At 45.2% G+C, this 18,930-nt stretch overlaps 1 protein-coding gene and 1 long non-coding RNA gene across 4 annotated transcripts in view; one reads left to right on the top strand and one right to left on the bottom strand.

Moving 5' to 3' along the window:
* ST6GALNAC2 (ST6 N-acetylgalactosaminide alpha-2,6-sialyltransferase 2) overlaps positions 1-6,922 on the top strand; it is a 31,690-nt gene extending 24,768 nt beyond the window's left edge. For 2 of the 3 annotated variants that reach the window (XM_084648609.1, XM_084648611.1), the window contains 6 exons: positions 766-904; positions 1,325-1,428; positions 2,309-2,392; positions 2,819-2,918; positions 3,343-3,506; positions 6,135-6,922. In XM_084648609.1, the coding sequence (XP_084504735.1) occupies positions 766-904; positions 1,325-1,428; positions 2,309-2,392; positions 2,819-2,918; positions 3,343-3,506; positions 6,135-6,156 (613 nt within the window). In that variant the 3' untranslated portion in view covers positions 6,157-6,922. Of the gene's footprint in view, positions 1-765; positions 905-1,324; positions 1,429-2,308; positions 2,393-2,818; positions 2,919-3,342; positions 4,807-6,134 lie in introns of those variants that run through there. The other variant, XM_084648610.1, reaches the window with a different exon arrangement.
* On the bottom strand, positions 4,946-13,698 carry LOC311531331. Its single transcript, XR_014714192.1, has 6 exons — positions 13,621-13,698; positions 13,118-13,181; positions 10,570-10,711; positions 8,840-8,925; positions 6,922-7,064; positions 4,946-5,975 (listed from the first exon to the last, which is right to left on the bottom strand). It is a non-coding gene; the product is annotated as an uncharacterized lncRNA (long non-coding RNA).
* Between the last annotated feature and the right edge of the window lie 5,232 nt (positions 13,699-18,930).

Raw genomic sequence — 18,930 nt, 5'->3', positions numbered from 1 at the left:
CCATGGCTATTACTGCTGCCCATTGTGGGCGATGCTGCTTGATAGCTTGTCATGTGGCCCCGATGCTCCAACAGATTATTTGACATTAACAGAGACCATATGGCAAATCCGTATCCCACAGTTCCCCTTTCAGGCTGCTTTGGTCTTTCCTGGATGCCCCATTGTAAGGCACGTTCCAGTCACTTTGTACCAGCACAGCCTCATCCTGTGGGATTATCTGCCCCCAGGGTAGGGTTTGTGCAATTAGGAGGAAGTTGTAACCACTGTCGGTGCTTCCAAGACTGCACCTGCACTTCGGCCAAAGGGAAGACATCAGTATAGCACTCTGCACACCAGTGAGGGGAGAGGAAATGTACACCAAGGACACCAGAGAAAATCCTTGGTGCTGTAAAGGGGCTGTGAGATATTTATTGCCCAAGCGAGAGAGACCTCAGTTTGTAGCATCCCATCTGAGTGACGCTCCCGTCTCTCCTCATACAATAACTGCATGGTACCCAGCATGGCTACCTCAGAAGGATGAGGGATGAGTCATCCCTGCTGGGAACTTGAACCAGGACTCTAGGCCTTTCAAACTGCACGTGTGGCCCTCTGTGCCATCCCCGTGTAATAAGGTGTGAGGGACTTTAGGTAACAACTCTACAGCTGTAAACTGGCACACAACCCCAATTAGTAGCAGCATCAATGGGGGAGAATCATACTTAGTGCTCTGTGGTGAAAGACCAGTCCTTAATCAGAGCCTTTGTCTTCTCCCTTCTCCACCCACAGGCTAAATGGGGCTGTGATCAAAGGCTTTGAAGATGACGTCGGGACCAAGATATCCTTCTATGGTTTCACGGTGAACACAATGAAGAATTCCCTGATCGCCTACGGAGAGTATGGCTTCACCCAGATACCCCAGTCCAAGGTAAGCCATCAGGGCTGGGAGGTGTTGTGCAAATATTTGATTGGACCTGGAGAGTCATGCAGGCCGTGGCAACACCCGCTGAGGGATGGAGCTTTGCTGACCATCTTGGCCTTGCTGACCACTGACACATACCACCTTAGAACCCACATAAAGTGCAGGAGACCCTGAGACCATCAATCCGTGACTCTTCCTGTGAGGTCTCCCTGGTTCCTTTCAGCTCCACCAGAAACCTCCTCCATGTTTGAGAAGCGCTGGGTGTCCACGGCTCCCCACACTCAATCTTACCGCCAAAGAACATGTGTATGTTTAGTTGCCCTGCGTTTGTGAATGAGGCTCTTGCATCTAAGTGGGGCTGAGGGTGTGACAGCACCCGCTACACCGAAGCATTGTATGTATTTTGTGCCTCCCGCCCCGCTGCAGGACCTGCGGTATATTTTCATCCCCTCGGACATACGCGATTACGTCATGCTGAAGTCAGCCATACTGGGCAGCCGTGTCCAAGAGGGGTACGACAGAGGCGATGAGTGAGTAATGCTTCCAGCCTGCTTTCTGCCCACCCTGAGCCATCTCAGGCACAATGCTACTGGGCAATGGATGTCCTCCAGCTGCAGGGTGGATACAGCATAGACAGCATTAGTGCATACTGCCTTCTGCAAAGGTGTCTCAGCCCTCTCTAAGGTACTTATGTGGCCCACATTACAATAGTATCTGAGTGCCTCACTGTCTATATGTATTCATCCTCACGACACCCTTTTGAGAGAAGGGCCATTATACAGATTAGAGTACAGAGACTTAAGTGACTTGACTAAGGTCCCACAGGAAGGCTGTGGCAGAGCAGGGACATAGGTCTCCCACATCCCAGGCTCGTGCCCTAAACACTGGACCATCTTTCCTCTCTCTGCTCTGTCTTCAGGCCTCAGCAGCACCTCATTTTCACAACCCTGATTGAAGCAGCTCTGAAAGTATCGCCCAGACCTCCCCAACGCCCAACCCAGAAGTAGTTTAATGCAGAAAATCTCTGCACACAAATTATTCTCCTCCTTCTATTAATGACAATAATTTTTCACAAGCACCCTTCATTTGTAAGCAAAGTTAGAGGGGAGCAGAATCAAAACAAGGCTTACACTGTACATCTGGCTGCAACCTTAAGTCCATAATAAAAATGAAAGCTCTTCAGTGTCTCTCTGAGTTTCTGCCTCAGAGGAAAAGTGTTAACTCTGTGCTCCAGAGAGTTGTATTTTTTTTCTTTGTTTAATATTTTCTCTGTCTGATACCTCTGCTGCTGACAACCGGCACCACTGGTCAGTCTAAATATTCAGATTCTTTTCAGGTTGTAATATAAACACTGAGCTGTCTAAATACTGACTTGAAATGAAACTATTCCTTTTGATCTTCCCACCACAGCCCGCGGAAATATTTTGGACCAGAGACATCTGCAAAAAAGTTCAAGCTGCTGCACCCAGATTTCATACATTATCTAACAGCGAGGTAAGAAAAACCAGGCGCCACCTTTGAGGAAAACATTGTCTCAAAACACTCCAGCTCATTCGGCAAATAGCTCTGGAACTGCCCCAGTTCTGTTCACTGAAGCCTGCCCCACAATCAAACCCCTCCAACCTCAATCCCACCTGTTCACTGCAGTCTTCCCCCATCACTGAAATGCAGTCCAGTCCCACTCAGTGCATTACATCCCCGTCACTGGAGCCCAACCCACTGTGATCCATCTTGGATTTATGCCCACGTGCTCCTATTCATTGCAAGCCAATCCAGTTTCTTGCAGGCCACTGTGTTTCCATTCACTGCCATGTAGTCTCATCCTTTCCTCGGCAACCCACCTTGTTCACTGGGATTCAGTGCAGCCCATCTCTCTCTGTTTCACTGATCTCACCTATTATAATCCCTCTTTGGTTACAGATTTCTGAGATCTGAAATAATAAATACTCAGTATGGGTATCTGTACATGCCCAGTACTGGTGCCCTCATGCTACTGACAGCTCTACATACCTGTGACCAGGTAAGAGCCTTCAGGGCTACCTTTCTTCAGTGCCTAGTACTCTGCTGGTCAGCATGAATAAAGGCTGATGGAATGAGTGTGGGGTGGAGTTAAAGCATGTTCCTGGCTTGGTTCTTAACCCTCCTGTTGTAGGACCCAGAAATATTTGGGTAGAGCTCACATGAGCCCCAACCTGGTATGAATTATTTCACTGATGGTGCCTGCTCCAGTGTGCCACATGGCTTCCAGGATGTACCATTTAGGACATAGCACCGAGTCTGTACCAGGTACACGGGGCAGCACTGTGCCCCACACAGCTACTCCAGCAACGTCTGACTGACCAGGTAACTCCTTATCCGAAGCCCGGGGTCCAGTCTGCCTAGGACAGGCTGGGCACTGATCCCGCCTCCCAACTGTTCTGTTACCCTTTTCCCCCTGTCTGCAGGTCAGTGCCTATGGATTTATCACGGACAATTACCGAAAGTTTTCAGACCACTACTACGAGCGGGAGAAGAAGCCTCTGGTGTTCTATGCCAACCATGACATGCTGCTGGAGGCGGAGCTGTGGAAGAGCCTGTACAGGGCAGGCATCATGAAGCTGTATCAGCGGTGAGGCTGGGTGGCACGTCCCTTCTTGCTGTAACAAAAGTAGTCCTCCTCCTCTTCCCCAAGGGCTCCCTTCTCCCTGGCAGGGGCCGTCCAGAATTCATGGGCAAAGGTGGCAAACGAAGAGCTCACCCAAAACCAGCCTTACAAGCTGGAGACTGCGTGAATTGCAAGGCTGCCTTCTGCGAGCTGAGGGTGCTGCCTTGAGGATTCTGCTCAGATGTTGCTGAGATGGCAAAGCAAGTGTGGTGAGGTCTCTTTCTAGGGAACCTGCTGATTGGCTCAAGACAACAGACCCCAGACACACCCCAGTTCCTCCCATCAAATAAGAGACCTGTGGGGAGCAACTTCTGACACTGGGAAATGAAAAAGGGATTTCAGCAGCAATAAGCCCGAATGTTCAATGCGTGTCTCCCAAAGGGGCGTGATGGCCCTGAGAAGATGCTCGCTCACCAGCAAATTCCAGCTTCCCCTCGCCTTCAAGTGTTACATGCTGAGCACAGAGCTTGGGTGTGAAAAATACCCCGCCTGCCGTTTCCACCTTTCCATCACAAGGGTCTGCCACAACCCTGAAAAGCCTAATTTGTTCTGTGTTCAAACTCATTCATGATGGGACACATCACAGCCACAATCCTATAGCTGAAGAGACCTGGATGGAGCTTGTTGACATTGCTCCTCAGTAGAGCGGGGGGGGGGCAGCCATAACTGTATGAAGGCCTATGGAGCCATCACATGCACATAAACACTCCACTTTCCAGACAGAGCTCCCATTGCTAGCAGAATCCAGCAGAGGCTGATTGCCCTCTCCCACCTGTGCTTCAGCCACACTCCTTGGGTTTTCACTCCACATTGTGATGTCAACAGAGGGTCTCAAACAGATGGAAGTGGGGTTGCCACAGCTTAATTAGGCCCCTGCAGCAATCTGGGGGCAGGTGGACCTGATCGGATGGGACCCTGGGCATTTTGTGCATTGCAAACCTAGGGGGCCTGTGTACATTCAGAGGAAGGCCCCCAGCCCTAGTACAGGTGGATGGAACCCACCACTCCATTATTTAAAACTAAATCCTCATCAACCTAAATAAAAAACCCAACTAGCCTGCAGTGAGGAGGGAAAGTTCTTTACCCTGAAGCTACATTTTGTAAGTTAATTACATGTAACTAGAAAGAGTAGATCAGCAACAGGTTGGTTTTGTTCTACAGGGAGGTTGTAATGACTAGTGATGGATGGATGCTAAAGCACAGTGGAGGAGTGTAATTTGAAACGTTCTCCCACTTTGTATAATTGCATAAATGTTGAATGATCTTTTATGTTTTCTTTTGTTTTCACTTGGGGTGAAGGAAGGGGGTAGAATATGACTGGCAGAGGCTGGCACAGAAAGCAGAGCAGCAATACAGTGTGAATGGACAGCAGAGGATCGCAGGGTTTAGACCTGGGAGTACTGCTGCCGTGAATTTCTATATGGGAGGGGAGGATGAATAGTTCTGAACTCTGTGAGTGGCAAGGGCTGAGGGAAGTGATCCTAACACATACAGCCAGGGGCTCAGTACTCACTTGCTTTGCTCTGAGCCTAAGAATTAACATTTAAAAATAGTTTAGTCCTGGTTTGGCCAAGTCATCCTTGTAGAACAGCACTCAGCATTGCAGACTGTAAAGGAGAACAGCTAGGGTACAAGACTAAGTGTCAGGATACCCAGAAACTCAACCTAGCTGTGCCACTGGGTCTGGTCTCAGGTTTGATTTTCTGTATTGTAAAATACAGAAAATAGTGTTCACACTGACTCATTCCATACCTGTAAAGCACACATGTTATAGCTCAGTAGTTTGAGCACTGGCTTGCTAAACCTAGGGTTGTGAGTTCAATCCTTGAGGGGGCCAGTTAGGGATCTGGGGCAAAAACTGGGGATTGGTCCTGCTTTGAGCAGGGGGTTGGACTAGATGACCTCCTGAGGTCCCTTCCAACCGTGATATTCTATGGTTCTATGAACAGATAGGGGAACTGAGACAGATGAGAATTGTCCAAGTCCACATCAGTGCCCGCTGTGGATGATCTAGAACTTTAGCTCAGTTAGGGAACAGTTCTACTATACCCTACTGGTGGCAAGCACGTCTCTTGCCTTCTGCAGCTGTAGGCTAGTCATGGAAAGCAGTAACCAAGTCTGAAAACTGTTCCAGCCATAAGCCCCAGTGTGGAGGGTCTTACATTCTCAAAACCCTGTAAAGTGCTGCATGGTACTTGCTTTTTCTATAGCCTAGTGATGTAGCCTCTTTTAGTAATGAGGGACTCGCCCTTCAGCTTGCAGTCATAGTATAGACTGGAGTCTGACATATCACAGGTGAAAGGGCTGTTTGGACTCACTTAACTTTGAGTTTAGAGCATCACCAAAACTCAGACACTGGATATTTTTTATTATTTATTTCTGAAAGATAAAACCTCCTTGGTCAACAGTTCTCTTTCTCTCCAGCCAGCCCTGCTGGGGGAAAAAAAACAGAACAGGATCTAGTCAGTAAAGAGAGAGACATTAACAAGCCCTTTTCTTCTGTACTGTCAAATCTATTGTAAAAAAAATCAGAGTAGGGAAGGTGGCCAAGCGCCAAGGACACAAAAGAGACTTCCATCTTTATTTTACCAGGAATACAAAGATGATTGTTTGAGGAGGTTGGCAAGACTTAACTGAAATGATGGACAGGCCAGTTCTGACTGGCATGATAAAAGACCTGCACTTTGACAGGAATAGCCTTGCATCTATTAACGTCACAGCTAGCCTCCCTGGAGCCATGTTCCTGTCACTCCAAGCAATCATCCCTTTTCAGCAGCACTCAAGTCTAAGACCCATTCCCACCTTAACAGACACCATGGAGCTATGTCAAACTCAACAGCAAAAAGGAAATCTTGCAGTTGCCCACAGGTGACTTCACTAGCACATATCAGGTACCAAATGAGAACTAATGATCAACAAGGACTATATCGAGACAGACTGAGACCTTGCTTCAGATCATTCTCCCTCTTTTGCAGCAGCATCCTCAAGTTAGAGACTTAAAGTCAACTGACATGTAAAGTCTGCAAAAAACAGCTGCTACCTAGATACAGCAAATAAGATTTGCGTTGAACCAGTTCCTGAATCTCCACAAGTACTGAACATTATTTACTTTTCTAAAATTTTCTATTTCTAGCCCCTCTCTTCTTTTTGTTTTACTTGCAACCTGGGAGCAGACAGCTCCAGTTTCTCTTACCCAATAAATTATGCCTTCTAATTAAACAAATGCTGACATTGTGCCAAAGTGTGACATTAAAAATCCACATGACAGAACAAAGTTTTGTACAGGAATTCACTGCAAATCTACTGCATATCAAACACCAAACACTTAAAACAAATGCACTGCTTTTCTACTATATTCCTCCCCATCCCATATACCAACCTCCAAGCCTAGAGGAGTTCTGTTATCTTTGGATCCATTGTCCAATTCATTTCAGATCTGGGAACCATGCACGTGTTACCAGGACCTCCAGCAAAATCGATCACACATTCAAATCCTGTTGAAGTTTAGATTACGGTGTGTTGCTAGAAAGAACACAGTTAATTGTCAGTCATTTGAAAGCTCTTTTTTTTTTAAATCCAGGATCTCAGAGTGCTTAAAAAGGTCAGTATGAGTTCTCCTCTTTCCTCATTGTGACATGGGCTACAGAAATTAAGTGACTTGACCATGGTCAAGCTGCAAATCAGTAACAGAGTCAGAAATAGAATGCAAATCTTTGATTTGATATCCAGTCTCTTGCTCTAGCCTCGAGAGCAAGAAAATCCTCTTGCTCAACACTATTACTCTTACTGTTTTCATAAAAGAATCAAGGTGTTATTTGGGGATGGAGAAATAAAGTGTCACCAAAGGACAGTAGGGCTCTTGTGTTCCCTGCGGAGAAAGCAATGACTTTGCATCTTGCACTGAACAGGGCAGCGTACTGAAGAGAGCATTATGCAATGCACTTGAAACAAACACTATCCCAAATCTGGCTGCTGACTATCGCTTTGGGATAGGAAGTAATTATTGGCCCAAGTGTAGGGGGGAGGTAGAACACTGGTTTTGCTCTGACATGCTAGTGGTACAGCACATAGATAAACAAGTAGTTAAAGACTGATCCAAATCCTGGCTTCCAGGAGTACATTCCTCTGATGTCCCATCAAATCATGATTTCACTGACACCATAGGAAGAGACACACCACAGAAGGCACGATCCAGTTATTATAGCCATTGTTTTGCCTATACGTCTCCCCACCTGTTAGAATTAGTTAAATCAGCATTTTGCCAACAGAACAAGCTTCAAAGCTCGTTTGGCCAGAAACAATGACAGTGTTATTGCAGGGTCAAGGTAACCAGCAAAAACCAGATTGTAGGTTAACAGAAGGTTGGTCACTCAAGTTAAGCACAAACGTGTCTCAAATTCTCCCACTAGCCAGGACAAGCAACATGAGTGTCTCTAAAAAACCCTTTGTCACACATGAAATCCACAACCAATTTTTTTTTTTTTGCCAAAGATTTTACAGAATACATTAAACTGGGCAATGCCTATTTTTAAGGGTTCCATTTATCCATTATGTCAAAAAAGGGTGGTTCCTGGAAAATGTCACGGAGTGCACGTTCTATAGGATTTCACCAAGAACAAAGCTGTGATGGTTGCCCCATAGGATTCAGCACAGACACATGGGACACTCAAAGGACAGCCTATCCTTTATCTTGTCTTTCAGATTTTAATCTTCTACAAAGGTCACCAAGATAAGAAAATAAACTGCAGGGGGGGGGGGGGGGGTTCAAAAGCCTCAGAATATTTGTTTTTCCCCTCACAGCTGAGTTTTCAGACAGGGATAACTCACATCACTGGCTTATAGGCTTCAAGGGACAGAAAAGCAGACTGAAAACCTAGTTAGGATACACTTGAAGAGCTCTGCAGTGTTTCAGCCTTTCCCACTGCAGGTATAACGCAGATATGATCATTAAGATTAAGCAACTGGCAGGGAGGAGGAATGTGTGGAAAACTAGACTCAAAGTATGATCAACATCAAGTTGAGTTCTGCTCCTTTCGACAACACTTGGACCATCATTTCCTCAGCCCTTTGTTATTCAACATGTCAGGTTATAGCCTGCTAAGAGACAGGATTCGATCTGCTCAGGAGGGCAACAGCTGAACACACTAAGGATCACCCACTACATTCCTATGCTTCCCTGGCAAGGAATAGGTTCAAGAAATCAGCACTCTGCACACCATGACCCACCCCGGCTGACCAGAAAGCCTTTGGATTTCTCACAAGGCACCGAGGCAAACATTTCTCTAGCAATTCCTTACCAGCTTGCAGTCAAAGTTACCAGCCCCTGGCTTGAGACAGGCACTTTCTTTAGTGCAGGATCAGTGGGTGGAAGACACATTGCATCCTGTGAATGCAAGTACAAGCCACATGTTAAAGATTCATCATAGTAGTCCTTAAAGTAAACTTTGATCCTCCAGTTTCATTAAAGCAGATGTGAAAGTGCTGAGCCTCAGAGAGTCAGAATTCCACAAAGGAAGGTTTCTTTTTCAGACAGGGATAACTCATCATCACCAGCTCAGCGCTCAGGCTAGATACCTGCCCAGCAGGAGGCCAAAGGACTTTCTTTTTGCAGCTGTTTACTTGTCACCCACTCAAGAGTAGGCATCCACACCCCAAGATTTCTCATTATAAATCCTTGCTTTCTGGGACACCAACTTAAAGTGTTACCTGTAGTTACGAAAATGAAAAAAAAGTCTACCACTTCCCCAACCCCCTCCCAATTTGGGCCCTTTGTACAATCAACATTGGGTGATTAGAGTTAGTTTCCCCTGCATGAGAGACAAGGCTGTAAAACCATCCACTGACAGGGACAAGAAGGGGACGGTCCATTACCTGAAGCTACTTTAACATTCATTTTTATTTACTATATTTCAAGCCAACAGCATCCTTCTTGGTTCAACCTTTTCAGTGCTCATGGCTGGATGCTAGCTTTGGGGCACCTCCACCAGACACATACAGAAATATGTGCTCTACAAACCAATGTCCTCCACACAATGTGTCGTCACATACAGTGCATGCAAGGTCATGCTGCACCGCGGACACCATTTTCTAGAGCAGGTCTGCTGTGGAGTGGACACGTTTGGGGGACACCGTTGGACCACCCTGCGCTACATTAAGAACATAACATAAGAACGGCCCTACTGGGTCAGACCAAAGGTCCATCTACCCAGTATCCTGTCTTCCAGCAGTGGCCAGTGCCAGGTGCTCCAGTGGGACTGAACAGAGCAGGTAATCAAGTGATCTATCCCGTCGCCCATTCCCAGCTTCTGGCAATCGTTATGTGGAAATGTTGTAATCCCCCCGGACTCACACATACAGGAAGAATCCACCAGCACTTTCTGTAAGACATTTGAGGGCTTATTACATGAAATACACTTGGACATACGGAAAATAAACTAACACATCCTTTGGAGGTGCCTTTAGCTTTTATATTCCCTGTTGAGTCATCACTTGGTGATTCTGATCTATGCCTCCCCTCCAGCCAAAGAAAGCTTAAAAAGGCTTCAGTGTAAGTCTGGATCAATTCACAAACTAATTACTCTTTCACTAGCTCTATTCTTGTAACAAATATATTTGTGGGATGAGCTGCATCAAGTGTCTCCATCGCGAAGTGTTACCTAATCCCTTCATATTCCATTCTCCAACTCACCTTTTACGGTCACAACACCCAGCTGTCCAGCCTAGCACACTGACAGATTTAAATCCCCATTCACAGAACACTACCTTTCATCTTGTGGTCTTTGAAAGCAAAGGGGTTTGCACTCAAGAGTCTACTGCACCACAGCAGCAGCCATGACTGGTGGGAGGGAGAGACGGAGTAATTACAATAATCAAGCTATTGAGCTTTTATATCTGCACTCATTAGCCATAGGGATCACAACATAGTCATCCAAAACCACTAAATAGAGCAGCCTTGCCTCCATTTCCCAACAACAATGAAAGGCACCTAGTTTTTTGACTGCAGAAGACAAATGCTAATATGCCTCACCATTGTGCAGATGAGCAGACAAACAAGGCTGATGAAAGGAATTTTCACCTCCTTCCTTAGAGACTCATGGGCAGTTAGTGGGAGGGATAATCTCATCCAAAAGCCTCATCCTTGATTTCCAAATAGAAAGAGGTGCGGCACCCTGGGAATTTAAGAACAGGGTCACAGGGTTAGGGTTAGTCACATATGATCAGACAAACTTTCATTTCTGGGTTTCCTTAAATCAACTTTGCAGTGCTGAGCCTCAGAATCACAATTCCACAAGTGAAAAGATCTTTTTCAGACAGGGATAACTTTGTATCATCACCAGCTCAGCTTTCAAAACAGTTAAGACCTGTACCTGGAAAAGCTGGCGCATGCAAAGCCAAAGGTTCTGCTCTAACTGTATCTGTTCCTTTGATTACCATGCTCTCCACCCTGGGGGGGAGGGATAGCTCAGTGGTTTGAGCATTGGCCTGCTAAACCCAGGGTTGAGAGTTCAATCCTTGAGGGGGCCATTTAGGGATCTGGGGCAAAAATTGGGGATTGGTCCTGCTTTGAGCAGGGGGTTGGACTAGATGACCTCCTGAGGTCCCTTCCAACCCTGAGATTCTATGATTCTATGTGATGACGACACCTGGTGGCATCAGCAGTATGCACCTTCAATATTATTCATTTTCTATTTTGGACATTTCAGTTGGAGGTTGTGTTGTGCAAAGGCAATGCAAGTTCAGCATGAAGGCTGTTTATTAGCCAAACTCATCACTCGCTCCAAAAACAAACCTTTCTTGTACCAGAGTATTGCTTTTGTAGTAGAATTCACACCAGAACTGCTTAGAGAAGCACTTCATGCTGATGGGAAAGTCAGCTTAAAAAGAAATCAATCACTTCTTTCTGAAGAAGTGTCACCATTACCAGAACCCCCTAAGATTAGCTGGAATGAAAAGAGTGAAGGCAAAGTTTATTTACAGTAGAACCTCAGCATATAATCACCTTGGGAATGGAGGCTGTTCATAACTCTGAAATGTTTGTAACGCTGAACAAAACATGATTGTTCTTTTAAAAGTTTACAGTTGAACAAATTTAATACAGCTTTGAAATTTTATGTTTAACGCAGTACTGTACTGCACTGCATTTGCTTTTTTTTTAATCTTTGCTACTGCCTGATTGTGTCCTTCCAATTCCAAATGAGGTGTGTGATTGACTGTTCAGTTCGTAACTCCGGTGTTCATAACTGGGTTCGACTTTACCTTTTAAAAAGCTTACTTTGTCCATCATAGATACATGCAGCATATTGTATCATTAGCTTTACTGCTAACCCAAATCAGTTAGGGCAATGGTTGAAACCTTACTGACATGAATGAAAAGATCCCTATAGACTTTAAAGAACTCTTCCAAAACCTCTTGGTTTTCCGTTTGTGCAGTTCTCCCACATAGCAAGAGAGAAACACACCGTATACAATTACATGTTCATGTTTTGTATAACAGTAGTTAGCATGAGCAGTCAGCAGAACCTGGCATGACTTAGCTTTGTTATATTGACTGGATTTCCCACTGACCGTTCCCTGTTAAGGGAACCCAAAAGAGACCTTAAGAACACCATGCAATCCAAAAGCCTGTCCCTTCCACCAACAGAAGTTGGTCCACTGAAAGGATATTACTTCACCTACCTTGACTTCCTGTTAAAGTGTCAAAGAAGTGCATAAAATGCTTAAGTTTGAGCAAGGAAGAAAACAGACTCAGTCTCTGTTCCTTGGGAAAACCATTCCCTTTAGAAGTGAAAATTCTCAGACACTTCCCATGAGCTACCAAGACCAGAAGTGCTTTTCAGTTTACAGACAAAAGGAAATGATTTCAGCAACAAAAGCAGGATTCAAGCTCTCCCTTCAAAGTATGCAATAATATACAGGAGTCATTGGAACAGCGTATCTGAATAGGTGGTGTCCCTTTAAATCACAAACCTTAACATTCATGTGACATATACGCACCCCAGACACATTTAGCAGAGGTCATTAGCAATGCCCAGTGGGTAGAATCAGGAACCATTATGAGTGCATATTATACAGAGAACCCTACAGTAGTTTAAGGCAGTGGTTCTCAACTAGGGGGCCATGAGCAGGTTTTAGGGGGTCCATCAAGCATGGCTGGTGTTAGACTCCCTATCGCCCAGGGCAGAAAGCCAAAGCCCCCATCCCAGCACAAAACTGCAGCCGGGGGCCCTGAGCTGAAGTCAAAGCCTGAGCAACTTATCAGTGCTCCCTGTGGCATGCCGCCCTGGCTTTTATATGCAGAAACACAGCTGCTGTGGCACAGGTGGGCCATGGAGTTTTTATAGCATGTTGGGGGGGGGGGGGGGCTCAGAAAGAAAAAGGTTGAGAAACTTTTTTAAGAGACAACTCAATGGCCCAGCAAGTCACTGTGACCTAGTAGGGGTGGGTTTTAAACCTGAATTACAGGGAGACTGTGTGCGCCTCAGCCCAGGCTCTTGAACGCAGCTTTCCGGAGGCAGGGAAGGGGGAGCTGCCAGCTTTCCCCTGCGCCTGCACTGTCATTTAAGCCGCACGCTTACCAGGATCAGCAGGGTGCTGCTGGCTTCTCGGCTTTCCTCCCTCGTGCATGATTTTGGCAGGGACCTGCAATAGGAGAAACCAGGGGGGTTAACTGGGGCATCTTATCACCAGCCCAGAGCCAACAGTCAGTTGGCGCTGTTCCCTCTGAAGCTACTGGCCCAGCACCTTCCCCATACCCAGCTGGGCCAGTGGCTTCAGAGGGAACAGCGCCAATTGACACGGGGGCACCCGGGCCCTAGTCACTCCACCATCGGGGGCGGGAAGAGAACAAGCTAAAAGCAGCCATGGGACTTGCGGCCAAGCATCCTCTGCACAGGCTGATGGGGAGCGGGGTAGCCCTTACACCACCAAAGCGACACGCTAACCGGGCACCAACCCAACTGATACATCGCCGGGACGAGGCACAATCGCCACCCGCTCACATATCACGAGACCGTATCTGCCCACAAGACACCGTTACCGAGGATGGCATCGGATCCTGCCACACTCCGAATCTACTCACCGCCACCACGCCGGTCGGCAGCGAGCGGAACAGACCACAGCAGCCGAAAGTGTTCCGCCCTATCCAGGCCAAGTCTCGTTTCACCTCTCGCGAGGCTGAGAGGGGGTTGTGGGAAATGTAGTTGTTTCGTCTGGCCCCTCTGAGGTTTCTTTGGAGGGAGGCTGAGTCTTGGGGGCGGGAGGGAAGGAATGGCGGTGTTTCCATCATACAGCCCGCTTGGGTCTCCCGGGTGTTTTATATGCTACTGATCCCTGGGGCAAGCTGCTAACTTTGTTAACAATGAGCTTGCATCATGGGAAGGCCAAATTCTGCCCAGGATTGCCCCGGCCTGGGCAGTCAGAAGCAATGGGGATACAAATCAGAGCAGAACTTGGTTAATTTCTTTCTCCGACTCCTGTCTTGGTGCTTTCTTCCGTGCTAAATGCCCCATCTAGCAGAGTTCACAAAGCTGCCTCCATATCTCCATTCAAGCCCTTTCTAAAATTATTATTATTCCTCTTTGTACACCCACAGTGCCAGAGGGAACAGGCGCCACTGGACTAGGCATTGTACAAACACATAATAAAAGTCTGTGTTGCAAAGATCTTGCACTTTATGTCTATATGATGAAAGACAAACAGGTGGCTACAACAAATAGACGGGGAAACTTAAGGCATCAGTGATATGATTTTCATTAGTGTCATAAAGAGTGATCACATCATGCTTGCTGCCTAACCATTGTCAAGTGTTTTGTAGGTACCAGAGCGGAGGTGAGTTTTAAGACAACATTTGAAGGACAGTGTAGTGACTTTGTGGTTTTATTATGGAGAGCTCTTTCCATGACGGCAAGTACACTGGTGCTTGTTGGAAATTTGACTAATGGGCATTAAAGGTTGGCATCAGTGGTGGAGCACTATACCATATACAAGATGATAGCTAAGGTGAGACTAAATGATGAAAGACCCAAAGCCTCATCCCTTTTGTGAAGGAGCTAATAACATAAATAAATAATTCTCTTTATGCCCTTCTGTAAATTCCCCACTACATCTTGTCTTCTCTACACTTTTGTGATAAGGATTATCTTATTTTGGATTTAGAACAGAGCCAGGCTTCCTGTTGGCACTTAACAAAGAACAAATAAAATAATAATAAAGAATGGGACAAATTCAGATCCTGGGCTTGGTTCTGATCTCACAGGTACAGCTATCACATTGGTATAACTCCACTCCAGCTGCACAGAAACCACAGCAATAGTACACTATAGATAGATGGACAGATTTCATTAGATGTCAGTGAGTTTCTCCTGATTTACACAGATGTGAGTTCAGAATCAGGCACTAGTGCCTCAGTGAACACAGTATTAGCATTACTGGTCATTAATGGCGTTTGTTGAATCTTCACAATTAATAATAAAAATATGATCATACTTAGCATTGATACAGAGCTCTGCATCTCCAACAGGCAGTACCAGCCTTAACTTTAAATGGCTAATTAGCTAGAGGTTTTGGATTAATTAGAGATATTAATTAATAAGTGTGTGTATAATACTTTGAATATGTAATACATTCTATAAGTGGTCTGATTATCATTTATTATTAAAAGATGCTGTAAAATTATTAGGGCCCTACTCAACCCATGAATTGTAACAAAATTTAAATAGCCAAAATGTATACTGCTCTAAAAGAAACAGACGGAACAAAAGCAAAAGTAGCAAGTATACAAAGTATCCATTTCTAAACCTCTGGGGTTTATCTGCTCATGTGTAGATGTTCTCTTTAACCTGCAGGTGTATAATCTATAACACAGGAAAAACCCTGAGCATCTTCCCTACATTAGAAATCAGAGGTTTCCCCCCCGCTTTTCTCAGGATTCTTCCCCCTCTTCCATCCCCCCAGAAAGCGTAGTGCTGGTGAAAGCCCTCATGAGTGACCTCCTAATTATTACTAATGTTACAATAGTGTAGTGTGCTGGGTACCATATGAACACCCTGGGGGGGGAGAGTCCCTGCTCCAAAGAGACTGAGAGAGATAAAGCGTGGGAGGGGAAATGGAGGTGAAGTCAGCCGAGGTCACACAGAAGGTAAATGGTAGATGTGTAAATAGAATCCAGGTCTCACAGACCATTTCACTAAATCACATGACTGTACTGCCTCTGGATGTCACCCTCTGTCTAACCAGAGGCCTGGCACAGCATGGGCACCAGCCATTCACCCTTACCCACCAGTGCCCCCCACCAATGACCTGACCTGGAGAAACCATTTCCAGGGATAAGACTGGAGTTCAGTCTCCATGTCCATTCAATGCTCAACCTCTCTGCAGAGGGTGCCAGCTAGTGCCAGCTGAGTGGTGCTTTGTGTGATGTGGGCACCGGCCTATTAGGTGCTGGACTGAAACCCACCACTCAGTCTCTCTGTCTCCCCTTTTCCCATCACCATATATTGTTATAGGTGATTGAAACATTCTGTAAACTTTTATCCACTTTCCCACAATTAGGGTACATTTGTCAGCCCAGTTATTATAACACCCCAAAAACCCTAAACTGGCCAACCAAACAAAAACCCTTAATAAACCAATCATAAAAAACAATAAAGGTGAATTAATAAAAAAATTTTAAAAGCCAAAAAAACTAAAAGCCTACCCCATGCAGAACTTAGACCCTGAAAAGAGAGACGAGTCAAAGACACATTAGGGATTTTGCTATTGCTATAGATTTTGTATGGAAGGCATTCAGATACTACAGTCATGGGCAGCAGTAAAAGCCTAGGATAGATCGCTAGATACCCATAGCAAATGAATTAATTTTGCTAAATAGCAAGTAAGCAAACCAACACAATAAATAAGTGCCACAATATGTACTTAGGTCCTTTATCTGAGATGAGTGTAGTTCATGGTAATTATTTAAGCTCCTACACTCACACTGAAGCAGAAAATGTTCCAGGGGCTATTTTGTAGAAATGAGAAAGTCTCTGGTTACAACAGTGCTTCCACTCTTAAATCTTTGCTGGGTGACAGAGAAAGCTTTTTGTTTGTGTGAGCGGTGGAGTTTGTGGCTTAACAAAGTTAGAATTAACGAGTTTCCACTAAGCACATCACCCATTAGGTATCTTACAGGTTTCATTGCTTATCTGCAAAGACTTGTCTGTTTGAGAATGCTGACCCTCCCTTCATCTCTAGGGGGCGCACATGTCAAACAAATCTTCAGTGGTAGAACTTTCCCTTACTATTGTAGTGTATGGAAAAGCCCCATAGAATTCAATAGAAAATGATAGCCCTTCTGTAGGCTTTATGAACCATTCTATAGAACTGAATAGAGAATTCTATCCCTGCTTAAAAAACTCTATAATAGCCAGTACCAGATGTTGCATAGGAAGGGCAAGACACCCCATAAAGAACAATTATAGACTAATCTGCGCATTGGGGAAGATTTTCCCTAACCTCTGTCAGTTAGGAGTTGGCTTATGCCCCGGAGCATTGGGATTTATATCTGTTACACAATTCTATCCTATCTCATGCAACGGTGGATGTCATCATCACTGTAAATATCTAACTCTATTCTGAATGCTAATAAGCTCTTGGCCACTGGAAGATTTTGTGCAAATGAGTTCTTCAGGTTAATTAGGTGCTGTGAAAAAACAAAAATTAATCAATTTCAACAGATAAGTAATGAGTTCTCCTGGATCAGTCATACAAATTAATAGCAGTCCTCACTGTTTACAAAGCTGTTTGAGCTCTAGTTTGGGGTACAATATTTCTGTGATACTGCTGATCCCCAGCTCAGATTCCAGGGTGATGAGCAAGGTATATGAGGGATGATCGATCGTTCGATCCCAGGGGTAAAATAAAATCCTGTCTCCACTGAAATCAAGGGGAAAACCTCCATTGATTTCAATGGGTCCAGGATTCCACCCCAGAATTGCAGGGTAAGGTTGCCTTTCCAATATTGTCACTTGACCCCACTCTTTTAGTATAACAAGCATTTCCACCTGGGGAACTCTGCTTACTTACTAAATGTATCAATTGAATTATGCTGCTCACTTTCCATCTCGGAGCCCTGCCCATCACAATCTTGCCGAGCAGCAAACGCCATGGGTATGTGAGGCTAGGAAAAGCAGCGCATGATTTCGATTTGAGACCAGCCACTGCAGTGACCTGCTTAAATATATGGCTAGGAAAAAAGGATATTTGGATTTATTTTAAAAAAGCCCCCCATTACTAAATGTTTCCTCTGGGCAGCCATTCACAAATGGAGTCTATGAAACAAAGTGGGAAGCAGCGTAGCTGAACTGACTGGAAGTCTAGTTTGTTACCTCTGCTCTTTGTGTCCTCAGATTTCAGCCTACTGCTGTACATATCAGGTTGGCCTTAGATATATGACTGGGGGCCAGATCCCTGTAATTCAGGTATTATTAGACCGTGAGGAGGAAAGACCTTTATTTTCCCCAGTTGTACTAAAGAAAGCATAAGATGAGGCACTCAAATCTAATTCTCTGGAGTCACTGGAGGTTCAAATCAGTTCCAAGTGGTACAAAGAAGTGCCACTCCCCCACCCCCACAAAAAACAAAACAAAACAAAACCCAGAGCACAATGGACAGAAATTATACCCCACCAGCACAGGACAAGGCATACTGCAAACTAAGGCTCTGTGACCGAAAGCACTCCCGTATTCACATCCTACACATCATTGTAATAACCTTTGTACAAAATATGCCTTGTAAGGTCTCATTTGAAAACTAATATCTTGCTGGTCAATAATATCATGGTGAAATGTGTGCAGCAACAGTCTATGGAAAGTTATGAATTTCCCTGGTATGATGTTGTTAGCACATGTTCAAACCCACACAACCCTGACTAAGCAAAGGTTGTTTAACAGATCTGTCCTAGAATCATAGAATATTAGGGTTGGAAGAGACACGAGCACATGTGTTTATCTCAGTTTACATATAAGTAGTAAACAGGGTTCTTGAGACTGCAAGGGGGGGGGGGGGGGGAAACGGTGGGAGACAAGGCAAATCTGCATTTCAGCATACACAGGGGAGAAGAAAGAGCAAGGAGCCACCTTCACCACCAGACTCTACAAAGCCGCCTTTGTTATTGTTTGCATAAACTTTGCTTTGAGGGGTAATCCCCAGAAGAATCCACTTCGAAGGGTGACTGGACTATAAAAGTGAAAGACAAAAAACACCTCAAGGGATCTCTCCTGATCTCTGTCCCTATCTCTCTCTTTCTCTCTCTTCCCATCTCTCTCTTCCCCCCCCCATCCCCGCAAAATCAAAAGAATCAGCCCTTTGACTTTGAGGGGATCCTGACTTGAGATTTTGGTCAGCAACATTG

This window comes from Lepidochelys olivacea (assembly GCF_965140295.1).
Source record: "Lepidochelys olivacea isolate rLepOli2 genome assembly, chromosome: 14".
Lineage (NCBI taxonomy): Eukaryota > Metazoa > Chordata > Testudines > Cheloniidae > Lepidochelys > Lepidochelys olivacea.
Note: the sequence above shows the minus strand (reverse complement) of the source record. Positions and strands in the feature narration are given on the sequence as shown.